The sequence below is a fragment of the Carassius gibelio genome, chromosome A7, assembly GCF_023724105.1.
Source record: "Carassius gibelio isolate Cgi1373 ecotype wild population from Czech Republic chromosome A7, carGib1.2-hapl.c, whole genome shotgun sequence".
NCBI classification, from domain to species: Eukaryota; Metazoa; Chordata; class Actinopteri; order Cypriniformes; family Cyprinidae; genus Carassius; species Carassius gibelio.
The window spans coordinates 35,622,628-35,640,127 of NC_068377.1; the positions used below are offsets into that span (position 1 = coordinate 35,622,628).

Below are 17,500 nucleotides of genomic sequence, written 5' to 3' on the forward strand. Positions count from 1 at the left end.
ATCAGCTGAAAACAGAGGAGCGCCATTTAAACAAAGACTTCTGCTCTGTAGGATCTCCAAGACGAGGCGTCTCCACTCCTCCTTCCTGAATGAATGAGGGAGAGGGAAATTCCTCTCATGTAATAACTACAACCTTTAACTGAGTTCAGAGGGTCATTCCAGATGGTGCATTTCAATGGGACGGGAAGAAATGCATCCAAGATGATTCAACATGTGCTTTCATTAAACTATTCCACATCTTTTTTTGTAATCTCATGAGCACATCTGGCCAGTTTACACAGGTAAATAATTCACAATGACCTTCAAAATGCCATCTTGGCATTAGAAGTAGAATGTTCGGCATTTAAACAAATAAATCACAGTGTTCCCGGTCAAAAATTACCAGCTTTTTAAAAAATTGCTTATCTGAAATTATTATCACCAAATCACATATTAAAACATTTAATCAACTTGTTTTAATCAATTAACACAGGTTTTGTATTTATTTTTGGAACTGATTAGCCAATGTCCACGCTGATATGAGCATATGCACCTCAGTTTATGAGTGAAAAAAACAAACATTATTTGTGGATCATTTTGGCAATATTCATTAAAAATCTAAGGTGCATAAACTATGACAATTCAGTTCCAAAATGTTTTTTATTTTTTTTAGGGAAGTTGTTATCCCCTGTGTAATATACAATGTGATATCATTAACTAGAACCAGAACACAACATGAGGGTTAAAGAAACAAAACAAGAAACAAAAGGTAATTTGAGCTTTCTTTTATAAAAAAAAAAAAAAAAAAAAGGTTGTTATATTTGTTTTATTCACGTATAAAATGTATTCTCGTCACTTCATAACGTTACGGTTGGACCACTGATGACAACTGGACTATTCTGACAATGTCTTTCATACTTTTCTGGACCTCGACAGTTTAACTTACTTGGCAGTCTATGGGACAGTCACAAGCCTCCCGGTTTTCGTCCAAAATATGTTAAATTGTTTTCCGAAGATTAATTAAGCTTTTATTGGTTTGAAATGACATGGGGGTAAGTGATTAATAACAAAATGTTCATTTTGGGGTTTGGGGTGGAGTATCCCTTTAATGTTGTTCAAGTTAAATGCGGCTCTTGTTGTAAACGTCTTAAAATGTAAACGTATCAACTTTGCAATATCGCAGAAACAGTTTTAAACATATATTCCGAGTGTCTGTTTTCCTACTGCAGGTGGAGCATAACGTAGGTTTAAGTTGATTCCAGTGAGGTCACTGCTTTCATCACTGGCGCTGTTATCAAAAAAGCTCTCACCAGACTTTACTTGGTTAGCTAACACTACTAACAATCGACTTGAGACCATATAGAGTCAAATAACTATAGAACTGCATCATGCAAGTGTTAAATCAGAAACAAAGATGTGGAACAGAAATAGAAAGTCTGCTTATCTTATTAGTCTTGACAAGGAGGCCTTTGCTTGGCTGCCTCCACATACTGCAGGTTTTTCACGGTTGAGGTCAATGTTCCCCTGGAGGAACTGGGCCACCCTTAAAGAGAACGGCCGATCAAACTCATCATTCTAGGGATGCCTTTCCCAGTTGCGGTATAATAGCAGCACTGTGACCAAATTGATTTCCATCATGCCGGAACAATTACGATTGTCTGGAACTGAACAAACGTTCTTGAGGTGGCTTCTGCACTTGCAATCCATTCTGGATTCTCGTGGTATGCAGACGCTAAAGAAAAGCATGACTGCGGAGCGTGTTTGGATACTCTGGAATGAATTTTCACCTTTACATATTTAGAAGAACCTTAGACTCAACAGGATGGCGTGTCAAAACTTTGAGATTCACTCCAAGGCTCTGTTCCAAATCCTATAGTGAGCTGCCTACCCTACCATCTTTTAGCCAAATTCAGGCCGCAATGCATGCATCCTTCACAAAGAACACAATGTAAGAGAACATAATCTGAGCTCTGTGAAGAAATGCAATATTTATAATTTACTTTTTTGCAAATATGTTTTGTTTTATTACAATTAAAGATAACACATCCAATTAACTAAATATGTTTATTATTATTCATGCAATATTATCTTTTAATGCCATTTATTCAAATAGACATTGATGGTTCTCTTCTGAGACTTTGTTCATAAAATTCATAATTTCAGTGTTCTCTATTCACATTTCCAATGTGTTCCAACAAAGTTTTAAATTAAATTAAAATTAAATTAGTTTTACAAATATAGAATGAAATACAGCAACTCCAATGAGGTATTTATGCTATGAATGTTTTGCAAACTAATTATGCAAAAATTATTGCAAATATTTCTCTTTCTTCTCTTAAAAAGTAACTTGTAACAAACAATTTAACTGCAAAAATCATAATCAGAACATACGACTGCTTCTGAACGCCTGTTAATGGAGGAAGCAACTGTATGATATGATGTAGTTACAGCATCCACCAGCAGGGGCAAACTGAGCCATGTCAACAAGCCAAACCTTGACCTTGAGAAATGTTAAGTTGCCTTAAGACACCTATTTGGCCAAAATGTGAAGCAGTACTGCATGTGTTATTTGCAGAGAATCTTTCCCAAAATGTATTTCGTTTGGCACAGGCAAAGTCAATTCATCCAATGGCAAAAATATTGGTAAAATGTGTTTTTTTCCATTATCAAACTGTACTCTTTATTTTTTTTGAGGTATAGAAATGGTTTCAAATCGCTTATGTACACTATTGTTCAAAGTTTGGAGCCAGAAAGATTATTTAGGCATTTATAATGTTACAAAATATTTAAATGTTGTTCATTTGAACTTTCTGTTCATTAAAGAATAAAATGTATCATGGTTTCCACAAAAATATTTTGCAGTGCAACTGTTTTCAATATTGTTAATAACAATAATATGTTACATATTAAAATGAAGACTGGAGTAATAATGCTAGAAAATTCAGCTTTGCATCACAAGAATAAGCCACACTTTAAAATATATTCACATAGAAAACAATGTAATAATATTTCACAGTATTATGGATTTGACATCGGAGGATCTGGGAACTGGTCTGAGTTTGGGAGAAATCGAAGTACTGATGACGAACACTCTGGATTAAAAAGATCAGAGGGTAATGTCAGAATGCTTAAGGATCCATATCAAAAAGCTCAACAGATTTATGAAGGAACTTGCTCCACATCTGACCTTATAAACTACATTTTATTTGTACATTTTCGGAACAAAATGAGAGTGTTGCTTACCCCCGTTAAGCTCACTTAGAGGACTGTAGCATGTTCTGGGTGGTCATTATATATATTATACTTTTATACTAAAAACATAAATACAACAGTATTTGGCTAAAATACTTCATGAGCTATTTCATGATTTTACAAGACAATTATGTGGATATTTACATATTGCAAGAAATATTGCATTTTAAGGTATGCATGTTTATGTATGGGTCATATTTACATAAAAAATGATTAGACATTTTGAATTTAAAAAAAAACAGAGAGCCTAAAATGTAAAAAAAAAAAAAAAGTTTAAAATAAAAAAAATTAAATTAAACCAATTTGTTCTATATATTTTTTATGAACATAATTTTAGGGTTAAAATTACTTCATTAATGCAATTTTAACCCTAAAATTATGTTCATAAAAAATATATAGAACAAATTGGTTGAATAAAATGGACCTGAAGATCTTTAACATATAATCTAGATTATTTTACTTGATTTACAGAAGATATAAGGGTTGGTTAAGTTGGTTTAGTTTGTTGACATGTCTGTAGCATGATCTTAGTCACTTTAAGACCTTTAGATATTTCAAGGATTTAAAATTCTTATTAAAACTTTGTGGCTTTTTATAGACTGCAAGAATATATTCCAAATTCCAATTTATTTTTTTAGGTATTTATGTGATTATAAATTCCCGTGAAGTAACTAAAAAAAAACTCACCCCCCCAAAAAATGTAAAATAGACTTACCAACTGTGTCACAAGGCTCATCTTTGTGGACGCAAAAATCTGTTCTAGAGAGAGAAAACAAGACAAAAGAGAAAAGGAGACAGATGTTAGATAAGAGGAAAGAAGATCACAAAAGTTACTCCAACACAGTAATGAGATTGAAAAGAGAGCAAATGGAGACGTCTTCTCTGATGTTTCTCCTATTAATCTCACATTTGTCTCCTACAGAGTTTCAGAGATCTCAACAATATCTCAAATTGTGCTCAGACACCAAATTCTGTAGTCAAAAGTCTGAGATCTTACTATAAACTTAAACGTTTCTCATCGTTTCTTCCATGAACAAATAAATCTATGCTATTTATATTCACTTTGTAAACTCTATACTCTTTCTGTATGCTGATTTATCAATTATTTGTGTCTTTTATTTCTCCTAAGACTAGGAGACTAGGTTGGCATATAAAAGAAACAGCTGAGATGTTCATTGCACATTCATTCACTTGTGTATTATTTATGTATCAGAGAAATAAACTAACTAGTTTCAAGACAACAAAAGCAAATATTAAAGACAAAGCAGCAGATAATCCCTAGTAAACAGGGAATGAAACGCTGATATATAATATATTGAGAAGCGTCCATATATCTGTGAGACAAAAGGCTCCTTCTGAAAATGTTTTGTGTTGTTGTGTTTGTTTGGATGCCTGTTGCCTGAACCTGATGGGAAAACCACAGCGCTGTTGCTGAAACTGTGTTCTCTTGTCCCCTCGTGTGGCATTCCTCCATCAGTTTAAAGATGAACAACTTCAAAACAACAGTAAATTAATCACATCCTGCTCATTTGAACCAGCCACAATGCTAAAAAGAAGTCACAACAACCAAACAAGAGTGGCATGAACTCAATATGACAGCGATGGAAGTAGAGCGTTTCTGTGATTCTAATGCATAAAACCACTAACAAGCATTCAAGATTGACATTCAAACACACAACACTAGGGGGAATCGCACAATGCCTGTCAAGAAGATGCCTGGGTTATATCTGTCCCCAAAACCAAAAGGCATTTTGCATTAGGACATTTTTCTTTAGAATAAAAAAAATAGATATAATTAACAGCAAGGCTAACATGAGTGTGCTGAGAATTATTTTAGAGCCCGATGGAACAAACTGTGAATGTCTACAGGCCAGAGTTGGGTGTGAAATGACAAACAGATGCTTTAGAAGAGGACGTTTTCCCACGCACCCATCTGATGACTGAACAAAGCATGACAGCTTCAACGTCAGCATCTGGGAACGAATCAATGTGATGATATATCACACATATTTCAGGACTCGTGGAGAAGTGCAGACAGACAGAAGAGGGCAGAGAGAGACATACAGACACTAATGCAACACTAGATGTCTGGATATCGTCTAGACATTGCTTGCATTCGCCCCCCCCACTTCCCGACTTGCCAGAATTCAAACAGATTCATCCCCACATTATAAGCAGAAAGCACACCTCCTCCCCACCACCAAAGGAAACCCATCCGACACCCAAGAAGATCTAAGAGACTTTGTATTTCTGCTTTCTCAGAGCTGCACCAAGTACTAACATGCAAACCAGGCAGGTTGCTTGCTAAAACACAATTAAACGAGCACCTACGAATCCCTCAATTAGCAGCTGACATTGTGGATTGAAAAGCATTCCTGAGTCTAGAGCAACCTTGTCCAATGCCTTCAAATCTGCAAACAACAAAGAGTTAAAGATGTCTGCTGTGCTTCCTCTTGTAATTGTCTTTGGCAGGGTTGACCTCTGGGGAGGCAGTGGTCGCAGCCTCAGAGCCTGTAATTTGACTTTACCAAAACCATTTTTGAGCTTCAGCAATGACTAACAGGTGAGGAGGAGAGCCAGACAACCAGAAACTTCTGCTGTGGGTTTAAACACTGAATTGTTAACAAATAACAAGCAGGGATTGCGGTATCCTGTGCTGGGGAGTAACTCAGTAAAACAGCGACATCACAGACTTCACTACATTACTCAACTCTTGCTGAGAAGCATCAAAGCTTCAAACTACATTTGCATTTATGCATTTGGTAGACGCTTTTGTCCAAAGCAACTTGCAGAGCATTAAATGTACACAGTTACATTTGATCAATTCTAAGTATATGTAATAGTTAATTTCACACATTCAAACAGCCTGGTTTTGGTATTTACACATATTGCTATTATTCACGCATCAGCACCAAATGTTGAAATTCTTTGATGTAATTTACCAGAAATTACGGTAACACTTTAGAATAAGGTTCCATTAGTTAATGTTAGTTAATGTATTAATTAACATGAACAAACAATGAATAATACATTTATCACTGTATTTATTCATCTTCGTTAATGTTAGTTAATGAAAATACAGTTATTCATTGTTAGTTCATGGTTATTCACAGTGCATTAACTAATGTTAACAAGCACAACTTTTGATTTAAATAATGCATTAGTAAATGTTGAAATTAACATGAACTAAGACTTATAAATGCTGTAGAAGGATTGTTCTTGCTTAGTTCATGTTAACGAAAGTAGTTAACTAACATTAACTAATGGAACCTTATTCTAAAGTGTTACCGAAATTACCTTTAAACAGCATAGCAAGTTATCGTTAACTAAAGGAAGGCTATTGAAAATCCCTTTTTTATTATTTAAACACAGTTGAAATGAAAGTAAATATAAATATAAGATAAACATTTTAAACTTAAAACACTAAATCTACGTATAATGGAAACTAACTGAAAAAAAGTTGAAGTTGAAGCATCAGAAATGACCAAAAATGCAATTAAAATAAATGAAAGCTAATCAGAAATGTGTCAGTGTGTGTGTGTGTGTGTGTGTGTGTGTGTATACAAACACACTATATATACAGTACACACACTAATACATAAAACTTAAACTAAAATTTAAATGAAAGTGTAAAAGTAAAAAGCTAATTCAAAACATTACAAAAATAACACTGTCAAACATCTGGAGAGAAATCGGTCCAGTTTAACAATACTTCAATTTAAATACTTAAAATACCTCTACAATGTTAATAATCACAATTTTGCATCTACTTTGTAATTGGCTCAAACGTATTGCATCAAACTAGCTCTAACCTAAAATCTGTTGATCATAAAGCACAGCTTTGTTCACACAGCATTCAGTCATTCTTAGTGTTTTAACCATTTCAACAACAGATTCTGTTCACACATGACCTCTAAACGGAAGGAAATGCTGTGTGAACTGCCTAATGTTATTAGTTTTTGTTAGTTATTTGTAGTGTACAAACTGAGCTTTCAAAAGCACAGCCTTTAAATTATGAGCAAGTTGTAGAAAGCTATATTTTGGGGAAACTTTATTTTTAAAGCAGTTTCCCCAACGCTGGCGAGCAACAAATGACGATCAGAGAAGGTGGTTCAATGACAAAGAATAAAGTCAAATAGACTTTTTGAATTAACAAAGATGTTGTCTCAAACAATGTCTCTTGTTTTGAGTCTGCAGTCATCAAACGTTTTCACCATACTGCGGCGTTCTGCGACGTGTCACGTTGGCTGTCTGATGTGCTTCTATTCCAGAGGGTTTTTGATGTGGGCTTCTGGTTTCCCTTCTTGTTCCTTCACAGCTCAAGTGAATGAGACACACAGCTGGGTGCTGAAGACGGATCCTGTTTAGCGATGAACGGCTGGGAAGGGATACAGTTAGGAGAGCAGATTTCCATTAGCGCTGACATGTGTGGAGGATGTTACCCATCACCATGTCCCAACTGTCTCAAAACTGTCCAAATAAAAGCATCTCTGACCTGGAGCTAATGCTGCGTTCCATTCGACTCGGAAAGTCTGAATTTCCAACTTCCTATTTGGACTCTACTTGGACAACTTGGAAACTCGTGCAGGAATCTAGAGGTGCCAGCATTACATAATAATCAGACCTGTTCAGTAAACGCTTGAAGAGACCGCCATGTAAAACATGCTAAATGATCACCTCTGTTGACTATTATACATTTAATACAGTAGAAACATTAATTAAATTTACAATTTGGTTTCTAAGAGATGTCTTTAAATTAAATCTAACATCTGCATTTATATAGCAGAGTTGCTGTTTGTTATTGAGTCTGACAGTCTGGAACATATCCAGTTATTATTTTCTGCTCACCAAGGCTGCATTTGTTTGATTAAAAATACAGTAAAAACAGTAATATTGTGAAATATTATTACAATTTAAAATTAACTGATTTCCGCTTGAATATATTTTAAGATGCAATTTATTTCTGTGATCAAAGCTGTATTTTCAGCATCATTACTCCAGTCTTCAGTGTCACATGATCTTCAGAAATCATTCTGATATGCTGATTTGCTGCTCGAGAAAATGATTAATCAACGTTGAAAACTGTAGTGCTGCCAACATTTTTTAGAAACATTCTTTGATGAATAAAAACGTTAAAAGAACAGCAATTATTTGAAATTTAAATCTTTTTAACATTATAAATGTCTTTACTCTCACTTTTGATAAATATAATCTATGTAATTTCTTTTTTTTTTAAAATCATACTAACCTGAAACACTTCAATGGTAGTGTAAATTTAAATCTGAATTGCCATTCTACATCCTGTTTGCTTTTTTGATTCAAATTTAATTCAATTTCAAGCATTCTAAATGTATTTTAAATTAGGAGTGACAATCACATTTATTATTCACTATATACAATCACTGTAAATTACCGTTCTGTATGATACAGACAGTAGGGTTTGATGCAATGCGAATCATAACAACATTTTGACTTCTGGCAGCTGTAAACTACAAGCACTCATGAAACACTTCGCTACAGAACAGTGCATGGGTACAGTGATGCCGTCCCTGGAGGCGTCCCTGGATGATTCTATGGCGGATCTCAGCGAAGGCCTGATTGTGTTCATGATGATTTTAAGCTCTCAGAAGAGCAGTGAGAACTGTGCTGTGAATGTGGCCATTGGAAGCATTAAGATAATCTTTCTTCAGTCAGCAAGTGTCACAGGAACCCGAACAAGAGGGGAAACCAAGGCACACCTTGTCAAGCCTTAATTTGCTTTGATGCATTCCCGCTGCCCCGAGCCATCTTGGGATGCAAGCTGAGACAGATGTTGCTCCTGTACGCTGCATCCTTATAGAGAGCTGCTTTTGTACACCGGTGGAGATCATATTTAACCTGGCACAGGGGGAACAAAGGCCCTCTCTGTGTCCGCTGGTTCTCCCTGAGAGCTTCTCGGACCCGGGATGATGGATAGTATCTGACAGGCTCACATGAGTCGTTTTCACAAAAGGATTTTCTTTTTCTTTACTTTTTTGGATTCTGAAAATTATAGTACGCTAATAAGCCCTAATCCTGCGCCGGGAATACCGTGTCTTGGCTGTTGTAGTGAAAAGATGAAGACTTGGAGCAAACCTGTCTCGCTGACAGAAGGATTATTAGGGTCTATCACAGCTCAGATACTGGCGGAGCTCAATGAAAGGGATGAAAAAAGCTGTCTTAAGCAGCCAAGAGCTGAAAGGTACCGAACTTCAAAGGACATGTGTGTGACAAAACAGAAAGTGAAAGACGTAAAACAGAGAGTCGGCGATGGAGAATTAGAAGTGAAACGCAAATAAATCTGCCCAGATGTGACAGTATTTGGAAACAGAAGTAACATTTAATAATTGCATTAAAATGCAAGTGTCTGTATCTGTTTGTCTCAAATGCTGCATGCTCTTGTCTCCAAAGGCTGGAATACACAACACGACTTTTAAAATCTGAACAGATGGTAAAACGTTAGGCATCATACACTTATCATATTTTTTTAAAATAGTCATACACAGGAAACACTGGCCAACAAACACTAAATGACAGGATAACACACTACCAGACTGTAAAGTCCTTCCGATCACAACAAACTCAAGCAGAATCATGTGCATTCTTGCTATGAGACGCGTGAAAAATTAAAACAATATTTGACATCCTCTGACTGGATGGATTCATAGTCTGAAGCTAAAAATATCAGTCTGTGAACATCACACACTATGTGATTTTCTATGAAATCTGTCAGCTCAAAACTAACATCGAATTATTCAGATATGTAAATTGGAAGGAAATTGCGGCAAAAGTCTTGTATTGAATATATATAAATATATATATATATAGGTGTAAAATTTATAAGTGTCCAATCATTTTTCTTGGGTGACTCTCTATTTCAGGCGTGTTTGTTAAGTACCTGGTGACCAGCACAGCCACGTCCACAGGAGGAGGGTCGTCTCTGCTCCCAGGTACGTGATTGTTTCCCAGGTATCGTGCACCGTATTCCTCATGCTGCCAGTGACAGAAGCTCTCCAGGGCTTTTTCTCCATGGTGGCCCACCTTCAGCTTTTTCTAAGAAACACACTGGACAATTAGAATCTGATTAACAGACTTTGGAGCAGGAAAACTCTAAATTAGATACTTTCCACTTTATTTGTAAGAGCGTCTGTATTCTTGTGTGGCCATTTAAACACAATCAGAGTATTAAACATGATGTGTAGCCAAGTATGGCATCCCATACTTGGAATTTGTGCTCTGCATTTAACACATCCAAGTGAGGGTGGAAGAGAGCGCCTCATTTCCTTAAACAAAGGTCTTTGCTAGTACTGAGACTCAGACATGTGACCTTTGGGTTACAAGTCCAACTCTCTAACCATTAGGCCATGACTGCCCCTAAAAATTTACAACCAGCTATGACCGTGACTCAGATGAACCTCATAGGCTACGATATTGCCTCTGTGAAAGAATGTGAACATCAGTCGATTCACCTTTATGTAACGATGGTCAATGTAAACAAATGATAAAGATTGGCTTATTGAATATCAGATCCATTTCTACGAAAACACTTTTTGTAAATAATATGATAACTGATCATAATATAGATGTGCTCTGCTTGACAGAAACCTGGCTAAAACCTGATGATTACATTATTTTAAATGAGTCCACCCCCCAAGATTATTGTTATAAACACGAGCCGCGTCTAAAAGGCAAAGGGGGAGGAGTTGCTTCAATTTATAATAACGTTTTCAGGATTTCTCAGAGGGCAGGCTTCAAGTATAACTCGTTTGAAGTAATGGTGCTTCATATACTGTAACATTATCCAGAGAAACCAATGTTAATGATAAATCCCCTGTTATGTTTGTACTGGCTACTGTATACAGGCCACCAGGCCACCATACAGACTTTATTAAAGAGTTTGGTGATTTTACATCCGAGTTAGTTCTGGCTGCAGATAAAGTCTTAATAGTTGGTGATTTTAATATCCATGTCGATAATGAAAAAGATGCATTGGGATCAGCATTTATAGACATTCTGAACTCTATTGGTGTTAGACAACACGTTTCAGGACCTACTCATTGTCGAAATCATACTCTAGATTTAATACTGTCACATGGAATTGATGTTGATAGTGTTGAAATTATTCAGCCAAGTGATGATATCTCAGATCATTATTTAGTTCTGTGTAAACTTCATATAGCCAAAATTGTAAATTCTACTTCTTGTTACAAGTATCGAAGAACCATCACTTCTACCACAAAAGACTGCTTTTTAAGTCATCTTCCTGATGTATCCGAATTCCTTAGCATATCCAAAACCTCAGAACAACTTGATGATGTAACAGAAACTATGGACTCTCTCTTTTCTAGCACTTTAAATACAGTTGCTCCTTTACGCTTAAGAAAGGTTAAGGAAAACAGTTTGACACCATGGTATAATGAGCATACTCGCACCCTAAAGAGAGCAGCCCGAAAAATGGAGCGCAGCTGGAGGAAAACAAAACTAGAGGTATTTCGTATTGCTTGGCGGGAAAGTAGCATATCCTACAGAAAAGCATTAAAAACTGCTAGATCTGATTACTTTTCTTCTCTTTTAGAAGAAAACAAACATAACCCCAGGTATTTATTCAATACAGTGGCTAAATTAACGAAAAATAAAGCCTCAACAAGTGTTGACATTTCCCAACACCACAGCAGTAATGACTTTATGAACTACTTTACTTCTAAAATCGATACTATTAGAGATAAAATTGCAACCATTCAGCCGTCAGCTACAGTTTCGCATCAGACAGTGCACTATAGACCCCCTGAGGAACAGTTCCACTCATTCTCTACTATAGGAGAGGAAGAATTATATAAACTTGTTAAATCATCTAAACTTACAACATGTATGTTAGACCCTATACCATCTAAGCTCTTAAAAGAGGTGCTTCCAGAAGTCATAGGTCCTCTTCTGACTATTATTAATTCCTCATTGTCATTAGGATATGTCCCCAAAACCTTCAAACTGGCTGTTATTAAGCCTCTCATAAAAAAGCCACAACTTGACCCCAGAGAACTAGTTAATTATAGACCAATCTCGAATCTCCCTTTTCTGTCCAAGATACTAGAAAAGGTGGTATCCTCACAATTATATTCCTTCTTAGAGAAAAATGGTATATGTGAGGATTTCCAGTCAGGATTTAGACCGTATCATAGTACTGAAACTGCTCTCCTTAGAGTTACAAATGATCTGCTCTTATCATCTGATCGTGGGTGTATCTCTCTATTAGTTTTATTGGATCTTAGTGCTGCGTTTGACACAATTGACCACAACATTCTTTTGCATAGACTTGAACACTTTGTTGGCATCAGTGGAAGTGCATTAGCATGGTTTAAATCGTACTTATATGACCGCCATCAGTTCGTAGCAGTGAATGAAGATGTATCATATCGATCACAAGTGCAGTATGGAGTACCTCAAGGCTCAGTTCTAGGGCCGCTACTCTTCACGCTTTATATGTTACCCTTGGGAGATATCATCAGGAAACATGGTGTTAGCTTTCACTGTTATGCTGATGATACGCAGCTCTATATTTCCTCGCAGCCCGGTGAAACACACCAATTTGAAAAACTAATGGAATGCATAGTCGATATAAAAAATTGGATGACGAGTAATTTCTTACTGCTAAATTCAGAAAAAAACAGAGGTGTTAATCATAGGGCCTAAAAACTCTACTTGTAATAACCTAGAACACTGTCTAAGACTTGATGGTTGCTCTGTCAATTCTTCGTCATCAGTTAGGAACCTAGGTGTGCTACTTGATCGCAATCTTTCCTTAGAAAGCCACGTTTCTAGCATTTGTAAAACTGCATTTTTCCATCTCAAAAATATATCTAAATTACGGCCTATGCTCTCAATGTCAAATGCAGAAATGTTAATCCATGCATTTATGACTTCAAGGTTAGACTATTGTAATGCTTTATTGGGTGGTTGTTCTGCACGCTTGGTAAACAAACTACAGCTAGTCCAAAATGCAGCAGCAAGAGTTCTTACTAGAACCAGGAAGTATGACCATATTAGCCCGGTCCTGTCCACACTGCACTGGCTCCCTATCAAACATCGTATAGATTTTAAAATATTGCTTATTACTTATAAAGCCCTGAATGGTTTAGCACCTCAGTATTTGAATGAGCTCCTTTTACATTATACTCCTCTACGTCCGCTACGTTCTCAAAACTCAGGCAATTTGATAATACCTAGAATATCAAAATCAACTGCGGGCGGCAGATCCTTTTCCTATTTGGCGCCTAAACTCTGGAATAACCTACCTAACATTGTTCGGGAGGCAGACACACTCTTGCAGTTTAAATCTAGATTAAAGACCCATCTCTTTAACCTGGCATACACATAACATACTAATATGCTTTTAATATCCAAATCCGTTAAAGGATTTTTAGGCTGCATTAATTAGGTAAACTGGAACCGGAACACTTCACATAACACCGTACTTTCTACATCATTAGAAGAATGGCATCTACGCTAATATTTGTCTGTTTCTCTCTTGTTCCGAGGTCACCGTGGCCACCAGATCCAGTCTGTGTCCAGATCAGAGGGTCACTGCAGTCACCCGGATCCAGTACGTATCCAGACCAGATGGTGGATCAGCACCTAGAAAGGACCTCTACTGCCCTGAAAGACAGCGGAGACCAGGACAACTAGAGCCCCAGATACAGATCCCCTGTAAAGACCTTGTCTCAGAGGAGCACCAGGACAAGACCACAGGAAACAGATGATTCTTCTGCACAATCTGACTTTGCTGCAGCCTGGAATTGAACTACTGGTTTCGTCTGGTCAGAGGAGAACTGGCCCCCCAACTGAGCCTGGTTTCTCCCAAGGTTTTTTTCTCCATTCTGTCACCGATGGAGTTTCGGTTCCTTGCCGCTGTCGCCTCTGGCTTGCTTAGTTGGGGTCACTTCATCTACAGCGATATCATTGACTTGATTGCAAATTAAAACAGACACTATTTCAACTGAACAGAGATGACATAACTGAATTCAATGATGAACTGCCTTTAACTATCATTTTGCATTATTGAGACACTGTTTTCCAAATGAATGTTGTTCAGTGCTTTGGCGCAATGTATTTTGTTTAAAGCACTATATAAATAAAGGTGATTGATTGATTGATTGATTGATGTAGTGCACTGCGTTCAACATCCTTGTCATTGTGTCACGGGCTGTCTCAGAAATCACCCCCATACACTTATATAGTGCACTATTTGAGTGGACAGCCATTTGTAATGGTGTCCGAAACAATAGAGGATGTTCTAGAGTGCACTCATTCAATCCCACAATGCAATGCAAAAACAGGTGTACAACCTGTGCACGCTCAACGGCTAGAGAATACCCATAATGCACTGTGAGTCACGTGCCGAATGAATTCCCACGTCCCAGAAGATCACGCCTGCAGCTGAATCATCCATCATCCATTCAAGTTAAAAAGCGCTCGTCTACGGTGTGATATAGCATGATACAACACAAGTATAAATTAATTGTAAAATGATTATTAAATTGTTGAACTAGGGTTTATACATAATTTCCGTAAGAGGTCAAGATAAACCCTTTAATCTTCCTACTGGAGCTGCCAGTTTTCTAGTTTCAAATGATTATTAAACAGCAAGCACTAACTATGCAACTAGTTTTCATTCACTCCTTCTAGTAAACTGTATTAGTGACCTAATGTATGTAGGGAATATTCATATACAGCCATGATGGACTTCATTTCCAACAAGCCACTGCCTGAGCTTAGTTTCCTTTGCCTATATAAGCCTGTTTTTTTTTCTGCTATTGGTTGTGAAGTATTAATATAGTGTCACACTGCTATCTTGAATCTTGTTTCATTGTCTGGTCATGTTTTTTAAGCCTGATGGCCAGGGATGCTCTGTTTTCCTGAGCTCTTACTATGCCAGTGTCTGGACTGATTTTGTGTATGACCTCATGCCTGTCTGACTACGATTGTGGATTGCTCCTTTTACACCATCAGACTTCTCTATTTGGATCCTAACCTTCGTCTCCCTTGCAGTCTTGTGACACACGTTGGTGGACTGTAGGATTATTTTTTTTTTCTTTTCTTTTCTTTAAAACAGTAAGTCATAATTAATGGGCTGTAATTCTATCCCACTCAGCCTCTTTTACTTACGCCTCAAATTAAATATGACACTGACCCCCAGGAACAAACAGTTTACACTACTAGTCAGTGGATTTTACTTTAAAGAGTATTTAAACAGTAAAAAGCCGCACACAAATCAATGATGATGTGTATACATGAATCATGATTTGCTACTTGCAATTGATTAGAGTAAATTTATGTCATCTGAAAGCTGAATAAACAAGCTTCCCATTGATGTATGGTTCATTACGATCTGACAATATTTGGCCGAAGTACAACTATTTGAAAATCTGGAATCCGAGGGTGCAAAAAAAAATCGAAATACTTTAAAGTTGTCCAAATGAAGTTTTTAGCAATGCATATTACTAACCAAAAATTAAAGTACTATTTCACAACATTGCTGTTTTTGTTGTATCTTTGATCAAATAAATACAGCTTTGGTGAGCAGAAGAGACTTAAAAAATGTATGTCTCTTCTTGCAAGATAAGCACTATTTTGGGTCCAATTATAAATGTGTATCTTAATAAAAGTCTGTCAACTTGTATGATTAAATCAGCATGTATTCAACGTCAAAACTAACAGACTACAAGTCTCAAAACTCCATGGGGTCTTTTATTTCTTCATGAATTCCTGCCGACATAAAAAGCGGGACACAGTGAAATCCACATGGCTTTGAGAATTGCTTCTCTGATTCAGTTGTACTGTTTCAAGCATCTAAATCCATCACTTCTCTGATTTTATCTTCAAGATATCAGAGACTGTGAGTCCAAAGGCTTTGCCCTGAAGCATCACTGCATATTCACACTAATGGCTATTCAGTGAGGTCCTGACATGCTTCATTTCAGACTTTAGAGGAGAGCACTGCTAGACTCTCCGGAGCCTTCGGAGAGAATGAAATCCAGCAATAAAACGAAGGGGAAAACCGATAGTTAAAACACATACAGTACACACATGCTGAGCGGGGATAACATCGCGGGTCCTGAGGACAGGAATAAAACAGCAAGAGAGCAGAGAAATGACAGGCTGAGTCATGATGTACACAGATCTGGATGTTGATCTAATGTTTGTACATCACTTACTGGACGGGTGTGCAGGAGAACCAGCTTGGTGACCCGGATATGGAGCCTCACCCCCAAACTCTGGTGTTGAAACATGTTATACACCTACAGAGAGAGGATCAGATAAAATAATCAACTTATTGATCAACTACCAACTTATTGAACAACTAAACTGTGTGATTCACAATACCATAAAAAACTTTTGTACTGACTATTGTAGAATAAAAACCAAAGCTCAAGAGCTGAACTGAAGGAGGGATTCAGATACTGATGAGTAACCATCATCTGGAGGGGAATCACAGACTGATTTGAATAACAGCACAATTTTCCACAGCGGTGTCAAACTCGCCTGTGAAGAATGTAGATCTAAGGACCTCAGAGAGGACAAAAGGAGGTGTACTTTCTTACCAAATCTCACACATCTGGGCAATCCATTCATTTTTTACATGTCTCATCATTGTCATTAGAGATACAGAGAAAGGGCTGTTCTTTACCGCCCCAGATGCAGTGAGGTGTTGTTGTGTGGACTGTTTCACAGATCAATATTCGGTTTATTACGCAGGCCCGTGTTTATGAACCTGTTCTGAATGAGCACCATGATAAGACTGAGGTCATTCACTCTGAAATACACAATGAAAGATTTCAAACCTACACAAACAATCTCAGAAATCTGAACAAAAGATCAGTAAAGTCAATATAAAGTAAAAACCGATCACTTTTTTTAATACACTTTCTGTATTAAAAAAAATAAAACATATGAATAAATATATATTAATTATATATTTTATATATAATTGTATTATTTAAAAAAAAATAATTGGCTTTTATTTTTAATTACATTTTAGTAGTTCTGTTATGTGCTTTTTCAGTTGTATTCGTTTTTTTTATTTCTATTTAGCTTCATATAATTATTTAGGCTTTTTTCTGTTTTAGTAATTTCTTATTTTTCATGTTTTAAGTTTTCAGATTTATTTCAATTAACAAAGAAAGCTTTTAATAGTTTCAGTTAAGAATCAAAACACTTTATATGCAATTTCTCCACCTCTAATATCATGAATCTCTTT

General features: G+C 36.6%; 1 protein-coding gene across 2 annotated transcripts in view; it reads right to left on the reverse strand.

Moving 5' to 3' along the window:
* The window catches only part of LOC128017384 (A disintegrin and metalloproteinase with thrombospondin motifs 17), a 90,616-nt gene that overhangs the window by 52,675 nt on the left and 20,441 nt on the right, over positions 1-17,500 (reverse strand). For both annotated transcript variants that reach the window (XM_052602752.1, XM_052602753.1), the window contains exons 5-7: positions 16,458-16,541; positions 10,148-10,302; positions 3,947-3,990 (exon numbers count right to left, since the gene is read on the reverse strand). In XM_052602752.1, the coding sequence (XP_052458712.1) occupies positions 3,947-3,990; positions 10,148-10,302; positions 16,458-16,541 (283 nt within the window). The remainder of the gene's footprint in view (positions 1-3,946; positions 3,991-10,147; positions 10,303-16,457; positions 16,542-17,500) is intronic.